General features: G+C 47.5%; 1 protein-coding gene across 3 annotated transcripts; it reads left to right on the top strand.

Annotated features, from left to right (window-relative positions):
* The first annotated feature begins 1,115 nt into the window (after positions 1-1,115).
* Positions 1,116-24,136, top strand: snrka (SNF related kinase a). 3 transcript variants are annotated; one of them, XM_047037501.1, is made up of 6 exons: positions 1,116-1,390; positions 2,441-3,141; positions 6,847-6,988; positions 15,867-16,079; positions 17,684-17,818; positions 19,972-22,508. In XM_047037501.1, the coding sequence occupies exons 2-6, from the start codon at positions 2,553-2,555 to the stop codon at positions 21,488-21,490; spliced, it is 2,598 nt and encodes an 865-aa protein (XP_046893457.1). In that variant the 5' UTR covers positions 1,116-1,390; positions 2,441-2,552; the 3' UTR covers positions 21,491-22,508. The 3 variants fall into 3 exon arrangements, with proteins under 3 accessions (XP_046893457.1, XP_046893447.1, XP_046893465.1); XM_047037491.1 differs by having other exon boundaries at positions 1,119-1,390; positions 2,437-3,141; positions 19,972-24,136; XM_047037509.1 differs by lacking the exons at positions 1,116-1,390; positions 2,441-3,141 and adding an exon at positions 3,148-4,351.
* Positions 24,137-24,625: the final 489 nt, after the last annotated feature.

The following is a 24,625-nucleotide window of genomic DNA, read 5'->3' as shown; positions in this document are numbered from 1 at the left end:
TCAAAAGTTGAATGAACGAGTACTTATGTCCTTTCGTTTTCTTACAGGGTAAGTCGTTGTTGCCCATAACGCACTGGCATTCTGCTAACGAATGCTGATTGGTTAGTGAAGGACTGAGTACGACCAGAGATCCCGCTTGATGGCATCCAAAGCAGAACCATAATGTCAGAGAATTAGCAACATTAGCAACAACATTAGCAAGCCAAAACTTTTTCTACCATGTGTATTGACGGGGAGAGCCTAACCTGTCAGCTGTGTTGTCGATGCCTCGAGAGAAAAGTGGAAGTAACCAGAGCTTGCCATCAAGCAATAGCTCTGGTCTTATGATGTGTGTGACGTCAATTACATTTTCAAAGGCTTTTTAGAATGGAAAGGCGACTTTAAAAAAATCAAACACCCAGCGGTGTGTATTTTTTTTTTGCCTCCCCTTTCGAATTCAGAATTCAAATTACTAGACAAAAAATTATATCCTGAGAAAAGTGGATTTTGAGGGTATTCATTCTGCACTCGACCGTTAGCGCCCTCATATGGAACTTGAGTGGAACTGCAACCAGTTCAGAACCCGGAAGTTTCCCGAGAGTGGGAGTTCTCTCTTTATTAGACATTCTCTGGTATAGTTGTAGCCTACAGTGAAAATGTGTTTGCCACTAGATGGCAGAAAAATCAAATGTTTCTGACTAGATCAGAAATTACACCGTTTGAGAAAAACATGAGACCACTTTGATCAGACTAACTGGCAGACATGAGGCATAAGACTGTCATTAGGCCTACAACTCAAAAAAATTATGCAATAGCTTTTGTTGTATAGGATTTGTATCTGGTCTTATAGGCTACATACACAAACATAAAATAAACAATGAAGCAGGCCTATTGCTTTATTGTTTTGTTAATGTGACTTTCTCTTAATAATTACGTTGACTAGTAGGCTATGTGTCATGGGTGAATACTTTTAAATGCATATATTTTCACGGCCAACCAACAGTAGGCTAGAACTTGATCTGATCTGGTACATCTGTGTACCACAGTCAATATTAGTTTTGTTTGTTAACGCATGGTAGAAATATTTTTTTTTAACTTGTCAAGAGATTGGCGCTCCGACTACGCTCCTTTGACGTCAGAAATGAATGCGGTTGATGATGCTCCTACCACAGCCCAACCTATGGTTTCTGGGAGGAGAACGAGTTCGATGAGAGGGCTGCAGCTAACGTTGCATGCCTTGTTTCATTGATGAAATATGGGAATTGTAATCACGTTATACAATGCCGTGGTAAACTGACAGTTTTACATTTTCAGGTACAACTTTCAAGGCTGCCTAAACTAAAACACACTATTCTGCCATCATCGGGGCAGCCACGGACTTGAGCTTGATGTTTACTGGAGACAGAGGGTGGTAAGTCCGACTATCAAGTTAGTGTGGTGGGCTAGCTTATGTTAGCCAGCTAAGATTGTTTGTGGCCGCACTCACACTTGTTACCTTGAAATCTAATCATTGGTCTTTTTATTGCAACTTGCTTGCTAACATGTCACTGCTATGTTGTGACTCATTTGGTGAAATCATGTAGCTCTAGGCTAGCTACATTGAGCTATTTAGCTTGTTGGCTAGTCGTAAGTACACCAGGCAGGAGCTGATTTACTACAGGCTAGGAAGTAGCTAGCTAACTTGGCTACAGTATCTATCTAAGCTAGTGTAACTTGCTCTACCTAAGACGAATAAAATCGTTTCGTAGTGACTGGGCGGTCTGGCTATGTAGCTACGTGGTTTTCAAGTGTATTGGTATTTTAATCGACGTGCCGAGCCTGTGAGTTGATCACTAGAAACGCCATCTGCTAAGTACAGGCCTAACACGATTTTCTGACATATTTTCTGTTAGTGGCGAGTTAGCCTAGTTATATTAGTTATACAATGTCGAGGTGATTGTGTAGCTAACCACGTTAAATAACGTTGGCCAATCCAACTAACGTTTTGACAGCAGAACGGCCTCCATAACTAGCTAGATAGCCACAGTCCATGTCCAATATAGGATATTCAATTTACTGTAGTATGCAGTTGGGACGGAAAGCTAGCTACCAACGTTGTTATTCCATTTGGATGCAAATACAACACGCACTAGGCAAGAGAAAATTGCATTGAAGGAATAATTAAAAATCTACCAATGCCTTGTTTTCATTCAAACTGGCCAAGGCTTCAGTGAAATATCAGGGATGCATTGATACATACATTTGCTAACTAGCCAATTGGAAATGGATTGGCCACATCTTTAGTCTTCACAGCCACTTGACTTGAATGAGCGCCATCTCCATGTTTAAGATTCTTTTCTGCATTGAGACCTCAAGTCCCAGCCCTGACGTTGAAAAATTAGACCTGGTAGGCCATTCTCTTTCTAGTCTGTGTTGTTGCCCCTCATTTGGTTAACTTTCTCTCCTTGTGACTTTTAGGAAGCTTGCACAATGGGCACGACAGCAGCTACCTGTGATGTACTAAAGTGATACTGGATCCACAAGACTCAACCCGACCTTCTCCAGCACAAGGGGCCTCCCCTGCTCCTGCAGCCATGGCAGGCTTCAAGCGCGGATACGATGGGAAGATCGCTGGCCTGTACGACCTGGACAAGACGCTGGGCCGGGGCCACTTCGCCGTGGTCAAGCTGGCGCGTCACGTATTCACCGGCGAAAAAGTGGCGGTGAAAGTCATCGACAAGACCAAACTTGACACGGTTGCCACTGGCCACCTGTTCCAGGAGGTGCGCTGCATGAAGCTGGTGCAGCACCCTAACATTGTGCGTCTGTACGAGGTGATTGACACGCAGACCAAGCTCTACCTCATCCTGGAACTGGGAGACGGAGGGGACATGTTTGATTACATCATGAAACACGAAGAAGGCCTCAATGAGGAGCTGGCTAAGAAGTACTTTGCCCAGATAGTCCATGCCATCTCATACTGCCACCGGCTTCACGTGGTCCATCGCGACCTGAAGCCAGAGAATGTGGTATTCTTTGAGAAACAGGGCCTGGTGAAGCTCACTGACTTTGGCTTCAGCAACAAGTTCCAGCCTGGCAAGAAGCTGACCACCAGCTGTGGTTCGTTGGCCTACTCTGCCCCAGAGATCCTGCTAGGGGACGAGTACGATGCCCCCGCCGTGGGTAAGACCTGGAGCTGGCAGGCTTGAGGGGCGCTCTGTGTTTATTAGATGACTGGGCTGTCTGGGTTCACTGTGTGTTTGCTGTGATTGCTTGAGAGAGACAACGAGAGAGAGAAAAGGGTGCAGAAGAGTTAGAATCAAGCCACTTTTGAAATGTGTTCCATTGCCAAGAGCAGCGAGACATGAAAGGTCACCCACATGGCATTTGCACATACATGCAAGAGACTAGTAGCTATCACCATGTCAACCAGGGGCCCTGTGTTGTCGAATGTGAATTAGTATAAATTATCAGAGAGAAGGGCAAATTTGGAAGATGATACAGAAATTAGGTTTTGCTTTTTACGGCACATGTACGGCTCTTTTACTGCTTATGTAATATTGGCAGTCATTGCATTCTGAGGCTTGGCCTAATATTTTGACAAATGCTTAGTGCATAGAAGACCTTTGTCTCATACTGTCATAATCCCATCGTGTCAGATTAAATGATGTGGACAAGGAGGCATTTCTTTTTAATTCAAGGTTATTGGTCCAATTCTGGATTGTAGTCAACAACTATGCTGTCACAAAATCATTGCTTGGATAAAATCTAACTTTCCCCCATCTAACCTATTTTTTCTGTCCACCCCCTTACTTTCTCATTTTCTCTCACACGCTCACTTGATCAGAAACACAGGGCTGTCTGCATCAGTCGAGCAACACTGTACTTTTTAAGTATCAGTCCCTCAACATCTGTTACCCTTCATGTCATTCTCTAAAGTATTCGTATGCATCCCCCCAGCGCACCAATTAGCATGATATGTTCCCAAAATTACTGCCATGGCCTTGGCACTGTGTGTTGCCTAAAATACATTTTAAGTCCTCACTTTTTAGTGCTTGTCTGTCACTCACCCTGTAGTAGTGTGTCTAACTACCCAGCATGTTCTGAGTGTGCATTATGCACAGACCTTGAACTGTTTGTAACCTCTGACCTAGCTTCTCTTCTTTGTTCTGAAACTGGGCTGAAGGATGGCTTCTTACTCTTTATAAGCTACCGGCTAGTCTTTCAGGCTTGTGACACTCTGGATGACATGTTGTGACAGTCCCACTCATCATGCATGCACATATTCTGCCGCTGGGGACGGCTGGATCATTTACACATTGGAGACACGTGTGAGGAGATGGGAAGAGGCACCATGGAACTACATCCATCGTTTCATCTTGGAATTTCAAAGGTGTCACATCTTTCTCAGTTCTGCATCCTCCCTTTTTACACGCACAAGCACAGAGAGCCCTTGAGATAAGACAGACTGAGAGCAGAGAGAGGAGCTGCCTTTGGTAATGATTGTAGTTTCAGAACGTAGCCGAGCTTACACTGTCCTACTTGCATTGCAAGTAAAGAAAAGGTCAGTAGCATAACTGGCCTCTCTGCTCATATCAGGCTCAGAAATGGGAGGTCCATTTACTGACTAAAATGTTCAACCCAAAAACAGATAAAAAAGAACCTGTGAGAATTCCCACTAGGCTTTGCTTGACCAAGCTTTAGACAGGCAGTCTAAAGAGTAAAAGTCAACAACTTTTGCCCAGCAAAACTACTCCAGGCAGTCTGAAAGGAGAGCTTGGCAAACAGCAATTTTTCTGACAACTAAATGTCAAACCCTGTGCCCAGGCAGGCACTGTGAGGAGAGGTGCTAACTGCAATTCCTGAGACAGGCTTAGGCGAAGGGCGAACAGATGGCACCAGTGACAGTGAGGAGAGGCCTTGTGTTCCAGGCTAGCAGACTGTGACTGACAGTAGGTGTGTGTGTGTGTGTGTGGTGTGTAGGGTAGCCTGCTGCTGGAGACTTGGAACTGTCATCTGCAGAGACCTGCTGAGCAGTGGGCGAGCAGTATTGAATAGTAGTGAAGTGGAGTTAAGAGGTCTCGTGGTTGACAGTATGCTTGTGTCCCTGACAATAAGGTGCTGACTTCAGAGAAAAAAGGGTGTGGGTGTGGTGGTGTGTGTATGCGTTAACTAGCTAAGGTAAACTGAATCTGCGTGCCAAAATCTAAATACTGGGCTGGTTTCTGTGGGTATCATTCCATGCAGGTATCCTCGCTTTAAGGATCTTGTTTTCACTTTGCGCAAAATAGTGGAATCTTTACTGGCTATTTTGTAAACTCTAGACCAGTCCCATATTATCAGAGCTACAGATGTGATGCAATTGGAACATCAAGCTCCCTGTTTATTAGTTTTCATGGCCTGATATCATTGGGCTAGCTTAAATGATGCTGGGTTATTTCTGGACTGGGCTTGGACTGGTTTAACTGGGTCAGCCCCTGCGTGGAAATATTCCCTTTTTGATGGTAGGGAATTTGGTTCTGTGTGCCATGATGTGAAAAGAAGGTTGTAGAATATGGTGTCCGTTATCAGAGCCTTCTGTCAAGCACAACATTTTTTCCACTTAGCAAGAAAAATATTCTGCAGATCAAGAACCACACTTTAAATCACACAACAATTCCAAAAAGGAGATTTTATGTTGTTTATTATCATAGCATAGCTGTGTAAGTCTCTCTCCTCTGACCCCCACTTCCTGGGCTGATAAGCCCCAGCAGCTGCCTGCATGAACCAACAGCAGCGTCTGATCTGCAATTTGTCGACGCGACACGAGGCGCAATTAGAACACTCGTGTTCCTTGTTGTCGTGTGGCGTTGCTGACCTTTCCATTTTGAAGGAGTTAGCAACATGAGGTGAGGCCTTCACTGGCAGGGCAGGCTGCAGACCTGAATTCCTCCTTATGAAGGTGCACAGCCTGGCAATGCACAATTTCAGCAAGTACTGCAGTCTAATCCTAACTGCATTCTCATCCTGTGTGCAGCATCATCCTATCGACAACATCATCCTATCTGCAGCCTCATCCTATCTGCAGCCTCATCCTATCTGCAGCCTCATCCTATCTGCAGCCTCATCCTATATACAGGCTCTGTCACAAATTAAACCCATGTTCTTACCCTCCATGCACTTAGCCTCTGTGTCTACCGGCTGCTGTTCTGCTGCAACCTAGACATACATTTACAAGCAAAGACTGCAGTACATTCCAACAATCCATGTCAATATCGAGGACCTCCGCTTTACTATTAAATTACTTTGACCTATCCCCCCACTGTAGTTACTAGAGGGTCTGAGTCTAGTCTTGTCTCAGATTGTTGGCTTTCCTTGTTGCCTCAAGGGAATATTGTCCTAACAAGCTGAGGATTAAAGATGTTAATACGGTATGCACGTTCTTGATTCACTGCTCAAAAATCAAGGTGCAAATCTTTTTTTATCTTTTTTTATTAAGACTTGCAGGCATGTAGAAGCCTGTGGAAATTAGGTGTCTCTATATAATGGAAATGTCTTCCTCCCAGATATTGGTCTGTGTTGACTTGTTAATGCTAGAGGGCATATCTCACTCTCACACACTTGATTTAACCCATGGTGAAGGATGTGTTCGCTGTGTGTCTGGAGAGTGAGTCGAGATGCTTTAGTTGCTGTGCAGGGTGACAGGTTGGCCTTCTGTAACAGACACACACATTCCTGGCACAGTGTGTGTTCCTGTCTCCTGAGTTGAAAGGAACTACAGAACAGGATTACACAAAGTGCTCAGGGACGGACAATGTTTTTTAACTATCGCTGTCGCAGACCAATGTTTACATTCTTTGTCTCTCTGTTTGTCTCATGCTCTGCCTGTCTTGACATTTCCTTCCATAGATATCTGGAGTCTTGGGGTGATCCTGTTCATGCTGGTGTGTGGACAGCCTCCCTTCCAGGAGGCCAACGACAGCGAGACCCTTACCATGATCATGGACTGCAAATACACTGTGCCCACTCATGTCTCCAACGCCTGCAAAGAGTGAGTCGAACACACACTCACACTCACGCACGCACACACACACACACACACACTCAACATGGTCATGCACACATAGCCTCGTTCACTTTTGGAATTCACTGTCCAAACCAATTTCATATTGTCATGTCATCAAACATGTCAAATCATGCCTGGCTTTTCCAGCCTCACAATGTATCAATGCTACTTTGCGGTGTCTCATAGTACAGACTTCTTGGAGTGCTTAAGGTGCTTTAGTCCGACAGACAGACAGTCTGGTGGTAACCAGACATACGCAAAGCCCTTGAATTCCAAACAGCATCCGGTATGTCCATCAAAGCGTTTGACTGATGGTGTTATTATATGTCCAGGAACACCTCGCTCTCCTACGTCTTCCTCTATCTCTTTTATTTACAGGAGCATCCACCCTCTCAGGATCTGTCTTGGGTCATCTTGATTGAATCTTTTAACCAAATTAAATAGACTGGGCTCATTGCTGGCTTGCCTATTCGGACGGCAGTCTAGCCGGCTAACTCTAAACAGAGTTAATACTATTGTTTTGGTTGCTGTGGTGTCGGCCTAATTGGACTGGGATATCTTGTCTGTTTTGACTCCCTTGACTGGGCAGGGAGGAGAGTTGAAGTGGGAGGCTACCTTATCCTCTGTGGGATCCCTAGATTGGAGACATTTCCCGTTTGTTGTCTGTTGTTGCTCAGATGGTTTGACGAGACAGTAAAGGAAAGTCAGCATATAGTAGAACAAGGCAAATTCCACTAGGTAAGTGTGTTTGAACAGTTTAGAAGTTCATCCATTAATCTCCTGACACCCAGTGTATTTTATGAAGAGCTGTTTGGCTTTTAAATACTTTGGGTAACTCTTTAAATTAAGGTTACTTTAACAACCATGTAAGTACATAACAATATCCCTGGTAACCATTCTAGTTGCTACCACTGCTATGTAGTCACATGGTAGTTAAAGCAACCCTAATGTAAAGTTTGTGGTAATTGCATTACTTTGTAATATGACCTGGTGGTTAGCCTAGCTAAGAACACATTTCCTGTTTCTGAAGGGAGGAATTCCTGTGGTAGTATCCCAGTGCGTTAATATCAGCAAATCAACATAATATCAACCATCCAACTGCTGACTGACAGCTCAGACTGTCAAAGCAGCAAAAAAAGCTGAGTCACTGCTGACTAATTACCGGCTAGCCTCACTGTTAGCATTCAGCTAATTAGCTATTGGCAAGTGTTTGACCCTTTTCCCTGTGTGACTACTCCCCTGTGGAGGCTGCAGAGGAGCATTTGGCTCAGCCAAAGCTCTGAGGATACCACCACTGGTGTGGACCCTGGCTGACCCAGAGCTTCATATTTTATGAGCACCTGTATTGTCTTTTCATTGTTGGCACAACTCCCCATGCAGAAGGCTTTGGGCCGACCCAGCCAGTCAGTTCAGGGGCCAGGGACAGGGCACCATGGACCTATGAATCCAGACAATGCCAGTTATCAGACTAGGCTGCTTTCCCTGTGACTGAGAACTCAGGATGGATACTAAGTACGTGACCATCGGGCACTGGATCCCTCAAGCTGTCTTCTCCCTGCAGATAAGCGCTCCACCAGGGATATCAAGACTTGAGTGCCAAGCCCTTGGATTAGCTTTCGCTAACAACCCTCACTTTATTACCATATCAAAACTCTCGTTTCGAGTGGTGCCAAAACTCATTTACTTGCCACAATTAATAATTCAGCAAGTCGTTAGCTTTCCCGTACAGTCCCCCCCCCCCCCCCGCCATCCCCACCTCACTCCCCCTTTTTTTTTGGTCTCAAATTGCAATAAATATGCTAATTGCAAGAGGATTGTAGTGTTTCTTCTTTCTCAAAGTGACACAACATTGTTGGTATGCTCTTCCTATTCAGCCATAGGACGGAACATTGTGTACTCTGGGCCACTTCCTTTACAATGGCGTCTATTGTGTGGAGGCTGCGTCCTCTAGTTCTACACTACTACCTCCCTGCTATTATTATCTCTTATCCCTGGACTCTAAGTCTTTAAGGATACCGAAAGAAAAAGGGTTGAAACTAATAGATGCTCCACTGTCAATTGGATCTGTTGTTTTTAATGTCTTTACCTCACTTTCACTTGCATCACACTCAGGCACTGTTCCCCAACCTCAAGTCTATTTCCACATCTCCATCTATCAGGACAGTATGATTGTCTCTCTCTGTGTGTCTGTCTGTCTCTCTTTCTCTGTCTGTCTCTCTCTGTCTCTTTGTGTCTCTCTGTGTCTCTCTCTGTCTCCGTCGCTGTGTCTCTCTCTGTCTCTGTCTGTGTCTGACTCTCTCAGACAAGAGCCAAGACAAGTCTTGCTCTCTGTTATCCAGCTGTTGTGAGAGTCTAGATTCTGTGCAGGAGAAAATTCTGCAGCATGCTGAGCTTCCTATAAATATCCCCCTAGCAGCTTCCTGACTGTCCCTTGAGACAGTGCAAATAAAGAGAGAGATGATGCAGGAACGGTCACACAACACACACACAGATGGGTATGGAAAGACTTGCAAAGCCGTCATTGAACTACAGTCGAGCCCAAGCTTTGCTGTTTAAGAAGCAGAAACACGGGGAATATCCTGGGACAGAAATGGGCTGCCCCATACCGGAGGAAGCGACAGAAGTAGGCCAGATGTGTACTGTATATGTATACGTGTGTGTGTATATACATATATATATATACGTGGGTGCACTGTGTGTGTTTGCTTCTCATTGGTCATGCCAACAGACAGAGCAGGGAGAGGGATTAAAGCCAGCGTGTGTGGTTATTAAAGCTATGGAGACGTGTGTTATCAGGGAGCTGCCAGTCTGCCGTGGGTTGGAGTGGGGAGGGGGTAGAGAGTCCAGCTCTCACTAATCCCCCACTGGGCCCACTGACCTACTGATGGGCTCCTAGGTTTTTGCTACGCTACGAATGATAGCATTGCCAGGATCTCCTCTGCCCAGGAACATGGCTTTTTTGCCTGTGCATATGAAGTTTAGGATAGCTAGCTAATCTGGTGTATTGAATGGAACCATGCCAACTATGAACTAGTGCAGTACAACCAATCTAAGATAGCTATTTAACTTGGTGTTTTGTAGATGGAGATGGATGTCTTTCTGCGTAGGCATGTACATGTTGGATTATAGCTAGGTCTGTAAAGACTGCAGGTCGGATGGAATGCTCTTAGTTGAGTGCTACACATACGTGTCTAATGTAACTGTCTCTAAGGCCAGTCTTAATTGAAAGGCTTGTTGGCCTTTGTGTATGACTCAACAAAAATACTCATCGTCGTCGTTATCTACCGCTTGTCCGGGGGTCGGGTCGCGGGGGCAGCAACCTAAGCAGGGAAGCCCAGACTTCCCTCTCCCCGGCCATTTCCACCAGCTCTTCCTGGGGGACCCCGAGGCATTCAAAGGCCAGCCGAGAGACATAGTCCCTCCAGCGTGTCCTGGGTCTTCCCTGGGGCCTCTTCCCAGTGGGACGTGCCCAGAACACCTGACCAGGGAGGCATCCAGGAGGCATCCTAATCAGATGCCCGAGCCACCTCAGCTGGCTCCTCTCGACGCGGAGGAGCAGCGGTTCTACTCTGAGCCCCTCCCGGATGACTGAGCTTCTCACCCTATCTCTAAGGGAGAGCCCGGACACCCTACGGAAAAATCTCATTTTGGCCGCTTGTATTTGCGATCTAGTTCTTTCGGTCACTACCCATAGTTCGTGACCAGAGGTGACGGTAGGAACGTAGATCGGCTGGTAAACAGAGAGCTTCACCTTTCAACTCAGCTACTTCTTCACTACGATGGACCGATGCAGAGCCCGCATCACTGCGGACGCCGCATCACTGCGGACGCCGCACCAATCCGCCTGTTGATCTCGCGCTCCATTCTTCCCTCACTCGTGAACACGACCCCGAGATACTTGAACTCCTCTGCTTGGGTCAAGATCTCCTCCCCGACCCGGAGATGGCACTCCACCCTTTTCCGGTCAATAAACCAGCCAGGTGCTGATTCGCATCCCAGCCGCTTCACATTCGGTTGCAAACCGCTCCAGTGAGAGCTGAAGGTCGCATCCCGATGATGCCAACAGGACCACATCATCTGCAAAAGGCAGTGACCCGATCCTGAGGTCACCAAACCTGACCCACTCAACGCCCTGGCTGCGCCTAGAAATTCTGTCCATATAAGTAAAGAACAGAATCGGTGACAAAGGGCAGCCCTGGCGGAGTCCAACCCTCACCGGAAACAAGTTCGACTTACTACCGGCAATGCGGACCAAACTCTGGCACCGGTCGTACTGGGACCGGACCTCCCGATCAGGGAATCCGGTACCCCATACTCTCAGAGCACCCCCCCACATGAGCCCCTGGGGGACACGGTCGAGCGCCTTTTCCAAATCCACAAAACGTGTAGACTGGTTGGGCGAACTCCCATGTACCCTCCAGGACCCTGTGGAGGGTATAGAGCTGGTCCACTGTTCCACAGCCAGGACGAAAACCACATTGCTCCTCCTGAATCTGAGGTTTGACAATCCGACGGACCCTCCTCTCCAGGACCCCTGAATAGACTTTCCCAGGGAGGCTGAGGAGTGTGATCCCCCTAAAGTTGGAGCACACTCTCCAGTCCCCCTTTTTAAAGAGGGGAACCACCACCCCGGTCTGCCAGTCCAGAGGCACTGTCCCCGATGTCCACGCGATGTTGCAGAGTCGTGTCAACCAAGACAGCCCTACAACATCCAGAGCCTTAAGGAACTCCGGGCGGACCTCATCCACTCCAGGGGCCCTGCCACCACAGAGCTTTTCAACCACCTCGGCGACCTCAGCCCCAGAGATGGAAGGGCCCCCCCCGATGTCCCCAGACTCTGCCTCCACGTCAGAAAGCGTGTTGGTGGAATTAAGGAGGTCTTCGAAGTATTCCTTCCACCGATCCAGGACGTCCCCGTCGAGGTCAGCAGCGCATCATCCCCACCGTATACAGTGTTGACAGAGTACTGCTTCCCCCTCCTGAGTCGCCAGATGGTGGTCCAGAACCTTTTTGAAGCCGTTCGGAAGTCATTCTCCATTGCCTCGCCGAACTCCTCCCATGCCCGGATTTTTGTCTCTGCGACCGCCAAAGCCGCGTTCCGCTTGGCCTGCCGGTACACATCAGCTGCCTCTGGAGTCCTACCAGCCAATAAAGTCCGATAGGCCTCCTTTTTCAGCTTGACGGCATCCCTCACCTCGAGTCCACCACCGGGTTCGAGGGTTACCGCCTTGACATGCAACGACCGCCTTGCGGCCGCAGCTCCGGTCAACTGCTTCAACAATGGAGGCCCATTCGGACTCAATGTCCCCGGCCCCTCCCGAGACATGATCGAAGCTCTCCTGGAGGTGGGAGTTGAAGCTCCTTCTGACAGAGGGTTCTGCCAGCCGTTCCCAGCAGACCCTCACATTACGTTTGGGACTGCCAGGCCTGACCGGCGTCCTCCCCCACCATCGAAGCCAACTCACCACCAGGTGGTGATCAGTTGACAGCTCCGCCCCTCTCCTCACCCGAGTGTCCAAGACATACGGCCCCAAGTCCGACGACACGACTACAAAGTCGACCATCGAACTGAGACCTCTGGTGTCCTGGTGCCAGGTGCACATATGGACACCCTTATGCTTGAACATGGTGTTCGTTATGGACAAGCCGTGTCTAGCACAGAAGTCCAACAACAAAGCACTGCTCGGGTTCAGATCGGGGGGGGGGCGTTCCTCCCAATCACGCCCCTCCAGGTCTCACTGTCATTGCCCACATGAGCATTGAAGTCCCCCAGGAGGACGAGGGAATCCCCGGGAGGAGCGCTTTCCAGCACCCCCCCAGAGACTCCAAAAAGGGTGGGTACTCTGAGCTGCCGTTTGGTGCGTAAGCACAAACAACGGTGAGGACCCGTCCCCCCACCCTAAGGCGGAGGGAGGCTACCCTCTCGTCCACCGGGGTGAACCCCAATGTACAGGCGCCGAACCGAGGGGAAACAAGTATTCCCACCCCGTGAAAACACAGGTGACGTGACATGTCTTCTTGTATCTTTTTCTCATTAGTGGTAAACCATAAGTAACCTACTCAACCTGTTTGCTTACAGAGGCTAACCTTTGGTAGTAGATTCAAATACACACCCACACACACGACACCTTTTAATAAGTAACCTACTCAACCTGTTAGCTTACAGAGGCTAACCTTTGGTTGTAGATTCAAATACACTCAACGCATCTCACCAAGGGCAACTCCAGAGTGGAAGAGAGTCCAGCCCCTCTCAAGGAGACTGGTTCCAGAGCCTATGCTGTGCGTCGAGGCGAGGCCGACTATATCCAGCCTGAATCTCTCTACCTCGTGCACCAGCTCAGGCTCCTTTCCCGCCAGCGAGGTGATGTTCCACCTCCCTAGAGCTAGTTTCTGCAGCCGGCGATTGGACCGCCAAGGCCCCCGCCTTCGGCCGCCGCCCGTCTCACACTGCACCCGACCCCCATGACCCCTCCTGCGGATGGTGAGCCCACTGGAAGGGGGTCCCACATTGTCTCTTCGGGCTGTGCCCGAGCGGGCCCCATGGGAAAAGGCCCGGCCACCAGGCGCTCACCATCGAGCCCCACCCCCGGGCCTGGCTCCAGGGGGGGGCCCCGGTGACCCGCTTCCGGGCAGGGGCAACTGAGAACCATTGTTATTTTTCTTCATAGTAGGTTTTTGAGCCACATTTTCTCTGGTCCTTCGCCTGGAACTTGTTTGCCTTGGGTGAACCTACCAGGGGCATAAAGCCCCCGACAACATAGCTTCCAGAATCACTAGGACACGCAAACCCCTCCACCACGGTAAGGTGGTGACTCAGGGAGGAGACACAAAAATACTCATCCTTGATATCAGAATTACTTAGATCTGTCTGTGGTTTTATGCCCCCCAAAATATTCCTGTTAGCAGTGGCCGCTGATACGTTTTAGAGTAATAATTTCTCCTCGTCAAAGTTCACGGCCTTGTATCATCCTATTAAATTTCCATCTTCGTTTTTTCCACATGTAATATTTGCATTTAAAAGCGAAGGCTGTCTTGCCATCAACCCCTAATTGAGTTTCGTCCTCTCTTAACGTCAGGCAACTGACTGGCCTTTCAGCGAAGCCATCCAGATCTTTCTAAACCAGACATTTGTGAGTTGAGATTGGTTGTGAAGATGTGGTGGGGGTGGGGGGGGTTGGGCAACTGTGAAGAAGAGAGATTTACGGTGGCCCTGAAGTGCAAACCACACCCCCTAATATGAGTACATCCCCCAAATGAAAACACTCCCCCCCAATACGAGTCAACTCCCACCAAATCGGATGACTTGTTCACCTCCCCCCAAAACAAAAACGCGCTCCCCCAAATGGAAAACGACATTACATTAACTCAAAAACACATTACATTAACTCTGAACGGAAAGGGTAGGTACTACGCTTTAGCGCTGATTGGATGCAGTAGGCTAACTAACAAGAAATATGAAATTGATCGACAGAAGTACAAAATGCAATAGCCTGGCAGAGTTACGTGCACATTTGTTTGGCTATCGAAGAATGTAGCAAATAGTAGGCTACTTAGGCAAAAGTATTTCGTGTTAAATGTAAAAATCGATAGCCAAACAACTATCCTGGTCCATGTTACTCTGTCATTGTGGCATTTCATTCTTCTGTAGTGGACTATTAGTTTTTTCTGAAAGAAAAGTCCTGCTTCCTTCAACTGCGTTTTTAGCGTGCGCATAGGCTACTTATATTGTGAAACGTCAACAGCAGATCTAAGATTGTTTCATAGGAATGACCCTGATTAAAATAAAGAGTAGTGTAATGACTCTGAATTGTAAACATTAATGTTTCCTCTTTCCTTCCAATCAAAACGATTAAGTTCATGATAATGACAGAGTTACGTGGACTAGTTGTTTGGCTATCGATGTTTACGTTTAACACGCAATTAATGCTTTTGCATACGTAGCCTATGCTACATGCTTCGATACCCAAATAAATGTACTGGTGCACGTAACTCGTCAGGCTATTGCATTTTGTACTTCTGTCAAACAATTTCTTATTTCTTGTTAGTTAGCCTACTGCATCCAATCAGCGCTAAATTGTAGTACCTACCCTTTCCGTTCAGAGTTAATGTAATGTGTTTTTGAGTTAATGTAATATCGTTTTCCATTTGGGGGAGCGCGTTTTTGTATTGGGGGGAGGTGAACAAGTCATCCGATTTGGGGGGAGTTGACTCGTATTGGGGGGGGGAGCGCGTTTTTGTATTGGGGGGAGGTGAACAAGTCATCCGATTTGGGGGGAGTTGACTCGTATTGGGGGGGAGTATTTTCATTTTTGGGGGGACGTGAACAAGTCATCCGATTTGGGGGGAGTTGACTCGTATTGGGGGGGAGTATTTTCATTTGGGGGATGTACTCATATTAGGGGATGTCATTTGCACTTCAGGGCCACCGTAGAGATTGGTTTTGCTGAAGTCCGGAGGTTTGGTCACCTGAGTCTATGGACCAGAATTCCATGTGTGATCAGGGAAACCGGTGGATGGAGAGATCGACGGATGATAACAGGATGGAAATAACTACTTTACTGTGCAAAAGTCTATTCCAAAAATCCAAGGATTTTAACATGAATACAAGTATGAATTGTTTTGTTTTCTGTAAGTATCAAAGTGCAACGTTGGGAACAATTTAGTTTAGACTTTTCATTTATTTATTTATATATTATAGCATTTTTGCATAATTCTTTAAAAAAAAATTGTGCCTAAGACTTTTGCACAACAATGTAGATGTCCAATTAGGCTGGAGGGTCGTTGCCAATCTGCTCCATCACTGTGGTTCTCAACTTGTCTTTTTCTTCCTTCTCTCCTCTCTTGTTCTTTCTCTCCCCTCCAGTCTGATAGACCGCATGCTACAGAGAGACCCCAAGCGTCGGGCGTCGCTGGAGGAGATCGAGGGCCACCCCTGGCTCCAGGGGGTCGACCCCTCCCCCGCCACCAAGTTCACCACCCCACTGGTCTCCCACAAGAACCTGTCGGACGAGGAGCACAACAGCATTATCCAGCGCATGGTCCTGGGGGACATCGCGGACAGGGAGGCTATCGTGGAGTAAGTCCTTAACAAACACACACACACACACTGCAGTTAGTGTTGCACCTCTGCTGTAAAGTATCATTAGCCCTTTCTGTACACACAAACACACCTTTTGTGACCCTATCTAGACATAAAATGGTTTACTTTGTCAAACGTGAAAACACAGGTGAAGTGACATGTCTTCTTGTATCTTTTTCTCATTGCGAGTGGTAACCTTATGTAACCTACTTAACCTGTTTGCTTACATAGGCTAACCTTTGGTTCTAGATTCAAATACACACACACACGACACCTTTTAATAAGTAACCTACTCAACCTGTTATCTTACAGAGGCTAACCTTTGGTAGTAGATTCAAATACACACACGCACACGACACCTTTTAATAAGAACTAGTCATCTGTGATACTGCTGTAATGCAAGATCCACACACACACACATACTTCTACATGCCAGTTTCAAGCCTTCATCTACATCTCACCTCGAGTACAACAGCAGTCTCTGTATCGCTAAGCTTTCTCTCTCGCTATTGCTTTCGCTCAGAAATACATCAGATCCCTGTGTGTGTGTTTGCGCATCTAAACTGTGACTTTGTACCCGAATGCAGTCCCAGCTAGCCAGGTGCCGTCTGGAAATAAATCATGGATGGGATTTAAAACACGTGAAGTTTAGAGAGAGCGTGGCTCACAGCCAGGCACACATAGGTAGGGAGGTGGGGGGGGGGGGAAGAAGGAGGGAGGTGGTGAGGGAAGGAAGAAGGGATGGAGGGAGAGAGATAGCAGAGAGAATCACCAGAGAACCTCAGACCTTTTTCCTTATGCAAGTCTGCTAGGCTCGCATTCACGAATGTGTACAGGCTACAGTCAAGTTCATGTCAGTAGGTTGAAGGGAAATTTACACAGTCAGTTTCTCAGAACAGAACAGGCCATATGAGGAAGAAAGCGAGAACATGTGCCAAGAACTTGAGCTCTCCCTCCAGTCATTTAGGAGATTATTCAGGTGCTAATGTGTAGGGAACAACCACACAGGCAGACTTACAACAGTAATACACTCTCACTAGCTCTAAACAACCACACACAAAACCCTTTATGTGCTTGCATGCCTGATGACATGAGGTAAAGTTTTTCTTTGTTGACATGGTGTTATTCTCTAGTGGCAGTGGTTACTGAGGGATCATGGGAAATGCGGCATCTTCCACAGAGAGGTCGGAGGTCATGTCAGGGTTAGAGCTTGTTCCACCGTGTGTGTATGTGTGTGAGTATGTTTGTAATCCCGATTCATCACAAGAGTGACTGTTGGAATGGAACGCCGGTCGACTCTTAATCGTTGAGACCTGCAGCGAGAGGTGCCCAGTCAGTCAACATACCAAACAGTGCAGATATAAATACCACTACGCCCTATGAGACGACAGAGGAAATGACAAGGGAATAGTTTATTAAAACCTAACCACTCGTGCCTGGATAGAGTTATACACTCTCACTTATGTGGACCATCACATATGTCTGTCGGGTGGATGCATTGTGTTCAACCCAGCCTACTTCTGTGGTCAGTATGGGTATGAACTGGGCTGTACCGTGTTCTCCCAGCTCACCTCTCCTCGTCTCCTGTGTTTTTGCCGCAGAGCGCTGGAGACCAACAAGTACAACCACATCACAGCCACATACTTTCTGCTGGCCGAGAGGATCCTGAGGGAGAAGCAGGAAAAGGAGGTGCAGACACGCTCCTCAAGCCCCAGCAACATCAAGGCCCACTTCAGGTAATGCACACTCATACATTCAGACACACACTCAGATACACACATGCAGACCCACGCATTTGGTCACACAAACGCACACGCAAACTTCCAGTTATAGACTATTAGACAGCAGAGTATTAGTAGTAATTTTTGTTAGGACAATCTTCAGAGCTGCTGGGTGTTTGTCCTGGCATCAGGATTCCCCCCTCCCCCCCCCACACACACGCACAGGCCTGGTTGGTCTATCTCCAGCTCTACCCAGTCATGTGATGATCCCCCCCAGTGCAAGATGACAAATGTGTTTAAAGGGAGCAAGCGGTAATTGGATGTGAGTGACCTAGAAACAGTACAAGTGTTCCTCTTCAAAAAAAAGAAAGCTTGAGAGAAAGAGAGAGACATTTTAAGACCAGTGAAGCCAGCCAGACCCAGTCCCACAGCTTCTGCTAAGATCAATACCAGGCTGCAGTGTGAAATCTGCTCTGGACCTGTAAGTAGTACATCCTAGTCTAAAATGCTGGCTTAGCCTTATCCCTAGCCCCAGTCCTTGGCCTCATCTTCGTTCCCAGCCCCAGTCCTGGCCTCATCTTCGTTCCCAGCCCCAGTCCTGGCCTCATCTCCATCTTTGTCCTGGCCTCAGCTTTAACCTCTTCAGTCTTAGTCCCTGCCCCCTGTCCCTCTCCTGCCCCTGCCCTGTCCCCAGCCCCTTTCCTGCCCCTAGCCTCAGTCCAGTAGCACATCCCAGCCCTATCCAGGTCTCTAATCAGACCCTTCCGGATTTCACAAAGAGGTAGCTGTAGTGGAAATTTGGAGGCAAGTAATTTGTCCAAGGGATATTCCACTCAAATAAAATGTGTGACGCTGATTTGTTTATTTCATACCTGGAAGATTTAGTAGTATCACAGGTATAGTAGGCGATGTGAAATGGCCAAGTAGCTGCTAGTGTATTCCTTTGTCATGTGTGTTCATCATTGCTAGTCTGACTCAGATCCTGATTAGGTAGATTACGGCCAAGGTTGTTTGTGGTGTGTGTCACACTTGCACCTGTGTACATGCATGTGTGCATGAATGGAGTTGCTGTGTCACCAAGCTGAGGGCCCGTTTTGTGTGTCAGAGATATTCCAACGTGGCTAAGCTTTTAAAAACTTGGCTGAGTTCAATTGGATGGGAGTTTGGCAGCACAAAGGGCTCCAAGCCAGACATGTGTATGTGTGTCTTCTTTGTGTGTTTACTGATTGCCTAGCTGTACTCGTTCACAGACATGCATGTGTTTGTATATTTGTGCATGTTCAACCAACAGGTGGACTACCATGAGATTTATAGCTTCATTAATGAGGTTTGAGAGAGAACCTCTGTGTTTGTTCTTAGCTGCACAATATCAGCAGAAACCTGTACAACAGAGCTGGGTCTATGACATTCAGAATTATAAGCCTACATGAACGTGTTCAGATATTGGAACGCAGCCATTGTATGGACGGTATGGAAAATGAAATAGTGAGTCAGATGGCCGAGCGGTTACGGAATCGGGCTATTACTCAGAAGGTTGCCGGTTCGATTCCTGGCCGTGGTAAATTACGTTGTGTCCTTGGGCAAGGCACTTCACCCTACCTGCCTCGGGGAGAATGTCCCTGTACTTACTGAAAGTCGCTCTGGATAAGAGTGTCTGCTAAATGTAAATGTGATTTGAGTAGGCATGTAACATGAATATTCTCAACAAAAATAAGGATCAATGAGAAATAAGACATAATAATGGCAATTATTATTTTGAATGATCGGAAAGAATGGTCCAATGAACTGGTCCCCTGCACTAGAGAAAGTTTACCTTGAGTGGACTTAACATGAAGACTGTAATCAGATTTATTTTTACCTGGGACACTCTGAATTTGGTCACAGTCACTACTCTTAGAAATCTTTTGGGAAAACTAGCTGGCAGTTGAAATGATTCAGAATGAAAAGACAAAATTGACATTTGAAAGCTCTGAACTACAATACTTAGCTGTTGAGCAGATCAGGAAAGATTGTTAATCTTACAAAGAAGGCACCGTGACCGGCTGGTATTACGTTGTCAACAGGAAACAGTTTGTCTGATCCTTCGTATCTGCCTTTTTATACTAACTACGACAGTGTAAATCAGTTCACCTGTCCTCAATCTTTCTCCGTCTCTCGTCCCTCCACAGGCAGTCTTGGCCCACAAAGATGGACATGCACCAGGACATAGAAGACAGTCTTGCCGCCTCTTCCATCTCCCACGCAGGAGGGCCGCAGTCCCCGGCCCGCAGCACCGACAACCTGCTCAATGGCCACCGCAGCAAGGCTCTCCTGGAGCTGTCCCGCCGGGACGAGGACCCCCAGGGGGCCACAGGCTCCGCTCCCGGGGGCCTCAGGGCAGGAACCTCCACCCCCTCCTCCTCGGGCTCTGCCAAGCAGCGCACCTGCCTGTTCCGGGTGGAGGAGGACGAGGAGGAGGAGGAGGAGCAAGAGGCGTCCCAGGTGCCCACACAGGTCATCCTGCGGCGCAAGCCCCCCTCCATCACCAGCCGGCTAACTTCACGCAAGAGCGCCCCAGTGCTCAACCAGATATACGAGGAGGAGGGCGAGTCGGACGATGACTTCGACCTGGAGGAGGGACTACCGCCCAAGCTCAGCCGCCTCAAGATGAATATGGCCGCTGCCTCTGCGTCCCCGGGAAGCAACCAGAAGCGCTACCACCGCCGCAAGTCTCAGGGCCGCGGCTCGTCTTGCTCCAGCTCAGAGACCAGCGACGACGATTCGGAGAGCCACCGGCGGCGCCTGGATAAGGACGCGGGCTTCGGCTACAGCTGGAACCGGCGGGACAGCAGCGAGGGACCCCCAGGGAGCTCTGGGGGCAACGGAGGGGGGAGTGGCGGCGGTGGGGGACAGAGCAGACCCCCCGGGGAGAGCAGTGACGGGGCCGACAGAGACAGTCCTCCCGGAGGGGAGGGAGGCGGCGGGGGTAATGGGGGAGGTGGAGGAGGAGGAGGGGGGAGTAAAGGACAAGGCAGCCCCTCCAGCTGTTCCAACAGCAGCTCCAATCAATCGTCCTCGGGAGGCCCCGGGGGGTCGTGCCGGTCTCGGGGCTCGACAAACCGGAGCGCTGGGGACCTGGTGGAAAGCCTTAGGCTGATGAGCCTTTGTCTGAACTCCCACCTGCAGCAACAGAGGGATGGGCGGGGCACGGGCCCCGCAGGGGCGGTGGGTAAGTTCCTCATGGACCCCCTGGGTCTGTCCAGTGTCAGCATCCAGGAGAAGTCCTCCTGGAAGATGTGTGTGGGCTCCACAGGGAGCCTGGACACCCTGACACTGCCCACCACTATCCCGGGCAGTGCAGGGGGCTACCCACACCACAGGGCCGCCTCCCTGGGATGCCTAGGAGGCTGCTCGGACTCCACACCCCTCTCCGTGGAACACCCGGGGGACTACCCGGACCACAGGGCTGCATCTAAGGGCCACCCCAGGGGCTCCACAGACTCCAGGGCTGCCTCCGCGGAGCGCCCTAAGGGCTACTCAGACCCCAGGGCCCTTCCCCGGCCCGGGGATGGTGGCAGCATGAGGCTGAAGAACGGCCTGCTCCAGCTACCTCTGTGCGAGAAGACCATCTCTGTGAACATCCAGCGCAGCTCCAGGGAAGGCCTGCTCTGTGCCTCGACTCAGGCCAGTTGCTGCCAGGTCATATGACAGACACACAGCCCTTCCCCTAAGCCTCCCCTTTCCCTGACCCACATGTCCACAGCACCCCTCAGTCACATGACCAAGCCCCTACCACCCCAGGTCATATGCTATAAGCCCCCACACCCAAACCCAGGTTAACACAAAGCTCATGACTTTAGCATCCCCACCCACCAGTTTCTTGCAACACTAGCCCCCCTCCACCCTCCAAGCCTCTGACTACTGTAGCAGAAGCCTGTAATCACAGCCCCTTCACTGATTCACCTGCCTTCTCCCGTTGACCCTCTCCTCCCCAGTGGGCTGTCTGTCCATCTCGGTCTGTCTGTTACGTTGTTGGTTTCATCTAGAAGGGACATGCTGCTAGTTTGTCTTGGTTCTGTTTCTGTCTTGTCCTGTTACTATCACTTTGGCTTTTTCTTTATCCCCGAAAAAGGTAATGTTTAGCGATTCTTCCTCCGGGAGCAAGGGTTGGTTAAAGCTAGGGGACAAAGGGAAGGGTTGGATTTGACTTTGTTTGGATGAAAGTAAGAAGACCAAATGTTTATTAGTGGTGAGTAGTCCAGGGTGGCTTAAAGAGCAAGCACTTAAATCAGGCTGAAGTTCTACTAGAATCAAGCCCTGGAGTTACGACCCTCAAACAGGGATTTATGGGCAGTTGAAAGGGGCAGGTGTAGGAGTGGCCATGGATGTCCTAGGGTGGGCTCGATACCATCAAGTTGTACCTTCCCATGTTCCCTGATCCCCCCCCCCCCCACACACACACACAGTCTTAAACCCAGCCACCAGTAACCATGGTGATCTGGACTACTAAAGACATTTTATTCATGTATGTTTTTGTTTTTTTCTCCCTTTGTCTGTTTTTATTCATAATTTTTAACAAACACAAGACTGCTGTTAGCATACACAGGTGTTTTTTGAACTTCAAATTGGTTTTGGAATTGAAGGTTGAGTTTTAACTAGCCATACAGCTCTCACTGAATTGATCCCCACAATTTACTGTCCCAAGCACTTGGTTGGACCTGCAGGTGCATCACCCACTGAGCAGATGGGAACTCAGCTTCCTTCACAAGAAGTTTCTTCCACTCTTTCTTCCACTTCTTTTTGGCAGGAAAAAATATACCTGTATAGGTTCTATCCTTACTCAAATTAAAAAGCAAGTCAAATACTGTCCATACACTGTATACAACATAGAGATTGAGGCATGGATGAAGTCCAAAATGGCTTTACAGCTACAGCATGCATTTACAAATTGGATGAACTGAACTCATTAATCTTTTATTTAAATTACCAAAAGAAAACACCAGAAAAAAAAACGAAAAAGATGACGATGTAAAATTTGAATGTAAGATACAAGCAAATAAACTGGTGTTTTGTTTTCATGTGATGGACCTGACCGGTTGATAGGCTCCCTCCGGTGTAGTGTAGGCTAGATTTGGTAATGTTCACGTTATTGTTCTTCTCTTACTGTTGGTTTCAATCTTCTCGCATGAGAACTACTAAATTGTACTGAAGTGTTCTGAAGACCAGGAGAGAGAACGTCCTGATTGATCAGAGATTACTGTATTTGGTATTTTAGTTCAAGTGGGCTTTGTGTTGGCACCCACGTTTCTGCTTGTTTCAATGTTTGATCTTTATACATGTTACGTTTCAAACTAGCCTTCAGGCAGGTTGTTTCAAAGGGTGTTTGTTCCGTATGTATATATGTTTAAAAAAGTTTATTTTTAGACTTGGAATTTTTGAAAGATCTGCTGTTTTAAAAGGCTGTGTTGATGCGGGCCCCAGAGTCTTGCGTTGGAGAACAACAACGATTAATGTGTGTGTGTGTTTTTGCTGGCCATCTTAGTTGACACTACAGGCAGAGGATGAAAGCGAGATTTGACCATCTAAATTAGTGGTTATGTATATTTTGCCTGCTGTGGTCGCACAGTTGGGCTGAGTATTCCCTTTATGGACTACTACAGTGGTCCAAAGGCATAGCTCCATCCCCAACAGGCTACCCAGGGATGCAAAACATGCAGACTTTCTGTAGCAGCTCTCACATGTTGCTCATGTAGAAACTTTAAAGAGCCTGGCCAAGAAGAGAGAGAGCGTGTGGATATATAGGATTGTGGATATATTTTAAGGGCATTGGTAATAAGCTATATGTTGCAGCTATCTGTAAATAATTATTTTGTTTTGTATTTTAAACCTGTGCAGCCTTAGAACGGCACATCGAACAGAAAAAAAGGAGAATAAAATCTCATGTATTTTTTTTTCCTTCATTTTCTTTTTCAAACTAAAATGTTTGTACATACAGGTGTAAATATGGTGCTCTCTTTGCTTAGAACAGCTGGGTGAACCATTTGGTGCAGAAGCTGTATTATAGCCTTATTAGTCATGGGTGTCTCTAAGAAAACGACCATGTGAAAATACATTATTCTAGTCATACTGTCAGTCTTTTGACTGTTGTCTTACCCAGCCGTAAACGGGTGAATGACGTGCATGTGTTCAATGTTTGACATTATCGATCCAAGGACATCTAGGAGAAAACACAGAATATGTAACTGGACCAAACCATGTACTGACTAAAAGAGGAAAAAAATAAATAAAGTTGAAACTGACAGAATTATTAAATGTATTATTCTGTAGTGATACCTGTTGTCAAACGTTACATATAGCTATAGTAAAATCCCAAATAAAAAAAATGTTGTGAAAAACACATTTGTTTGTGATTCATGTTTCAAGGTGTTAAGAAATTTCAGCAAATAGTTTTCAGTGCACTTAGTTCAAATTGCATTACAAATTATGAAAGGAATCTTGCATTAAAGATGAAAATGTCAGTAGTCTGTTGAATCTCACTTCCTGGTTTCAAATAAATTGGGATTTGATCTGTCCATATCCTGGGTAAATAAATGGGGTTTAACATCCCTCCAATGATGGTGCTCTGTTAAAAAGTATTCTTCCTTTGATTTACAAGCTACCTGACTGCACTCAAGTAACCATACCAGCCTTGCATTTGCAGAAGCATGTATGTCTCTGGAAATACCAAACCAGTTCTTGGTTAAGCCCCTAGTTCCTTGCTAGGTTCCCCGTAAATAGACCAATTTTACTTTGACCTAGTGCCACCTCCCTAGAAACAGCCCTGCACAGGTAAAGTAACCACAT

This window comes from Hypomesus transpacificus, chromosome 2 (genome assembly GCF_021917145.1).
Source record: "Hypomesus transpacificus isolate Combined female chromosome 2, fHypTra1, whole genome shotgun sequence".
In the NCBI taxonomy this organism is placed as follows: Eukaryota; Metazoa; Chordata; class Actinopteri; order Osmeriformes; family Osmeridae; genus Hypomesus; species Hypomesus transpacificus.
Note: the sequence above shows the minus strand (reverse complement) of the source record. Positions and strands in the feature narration are given on the sequence as shown.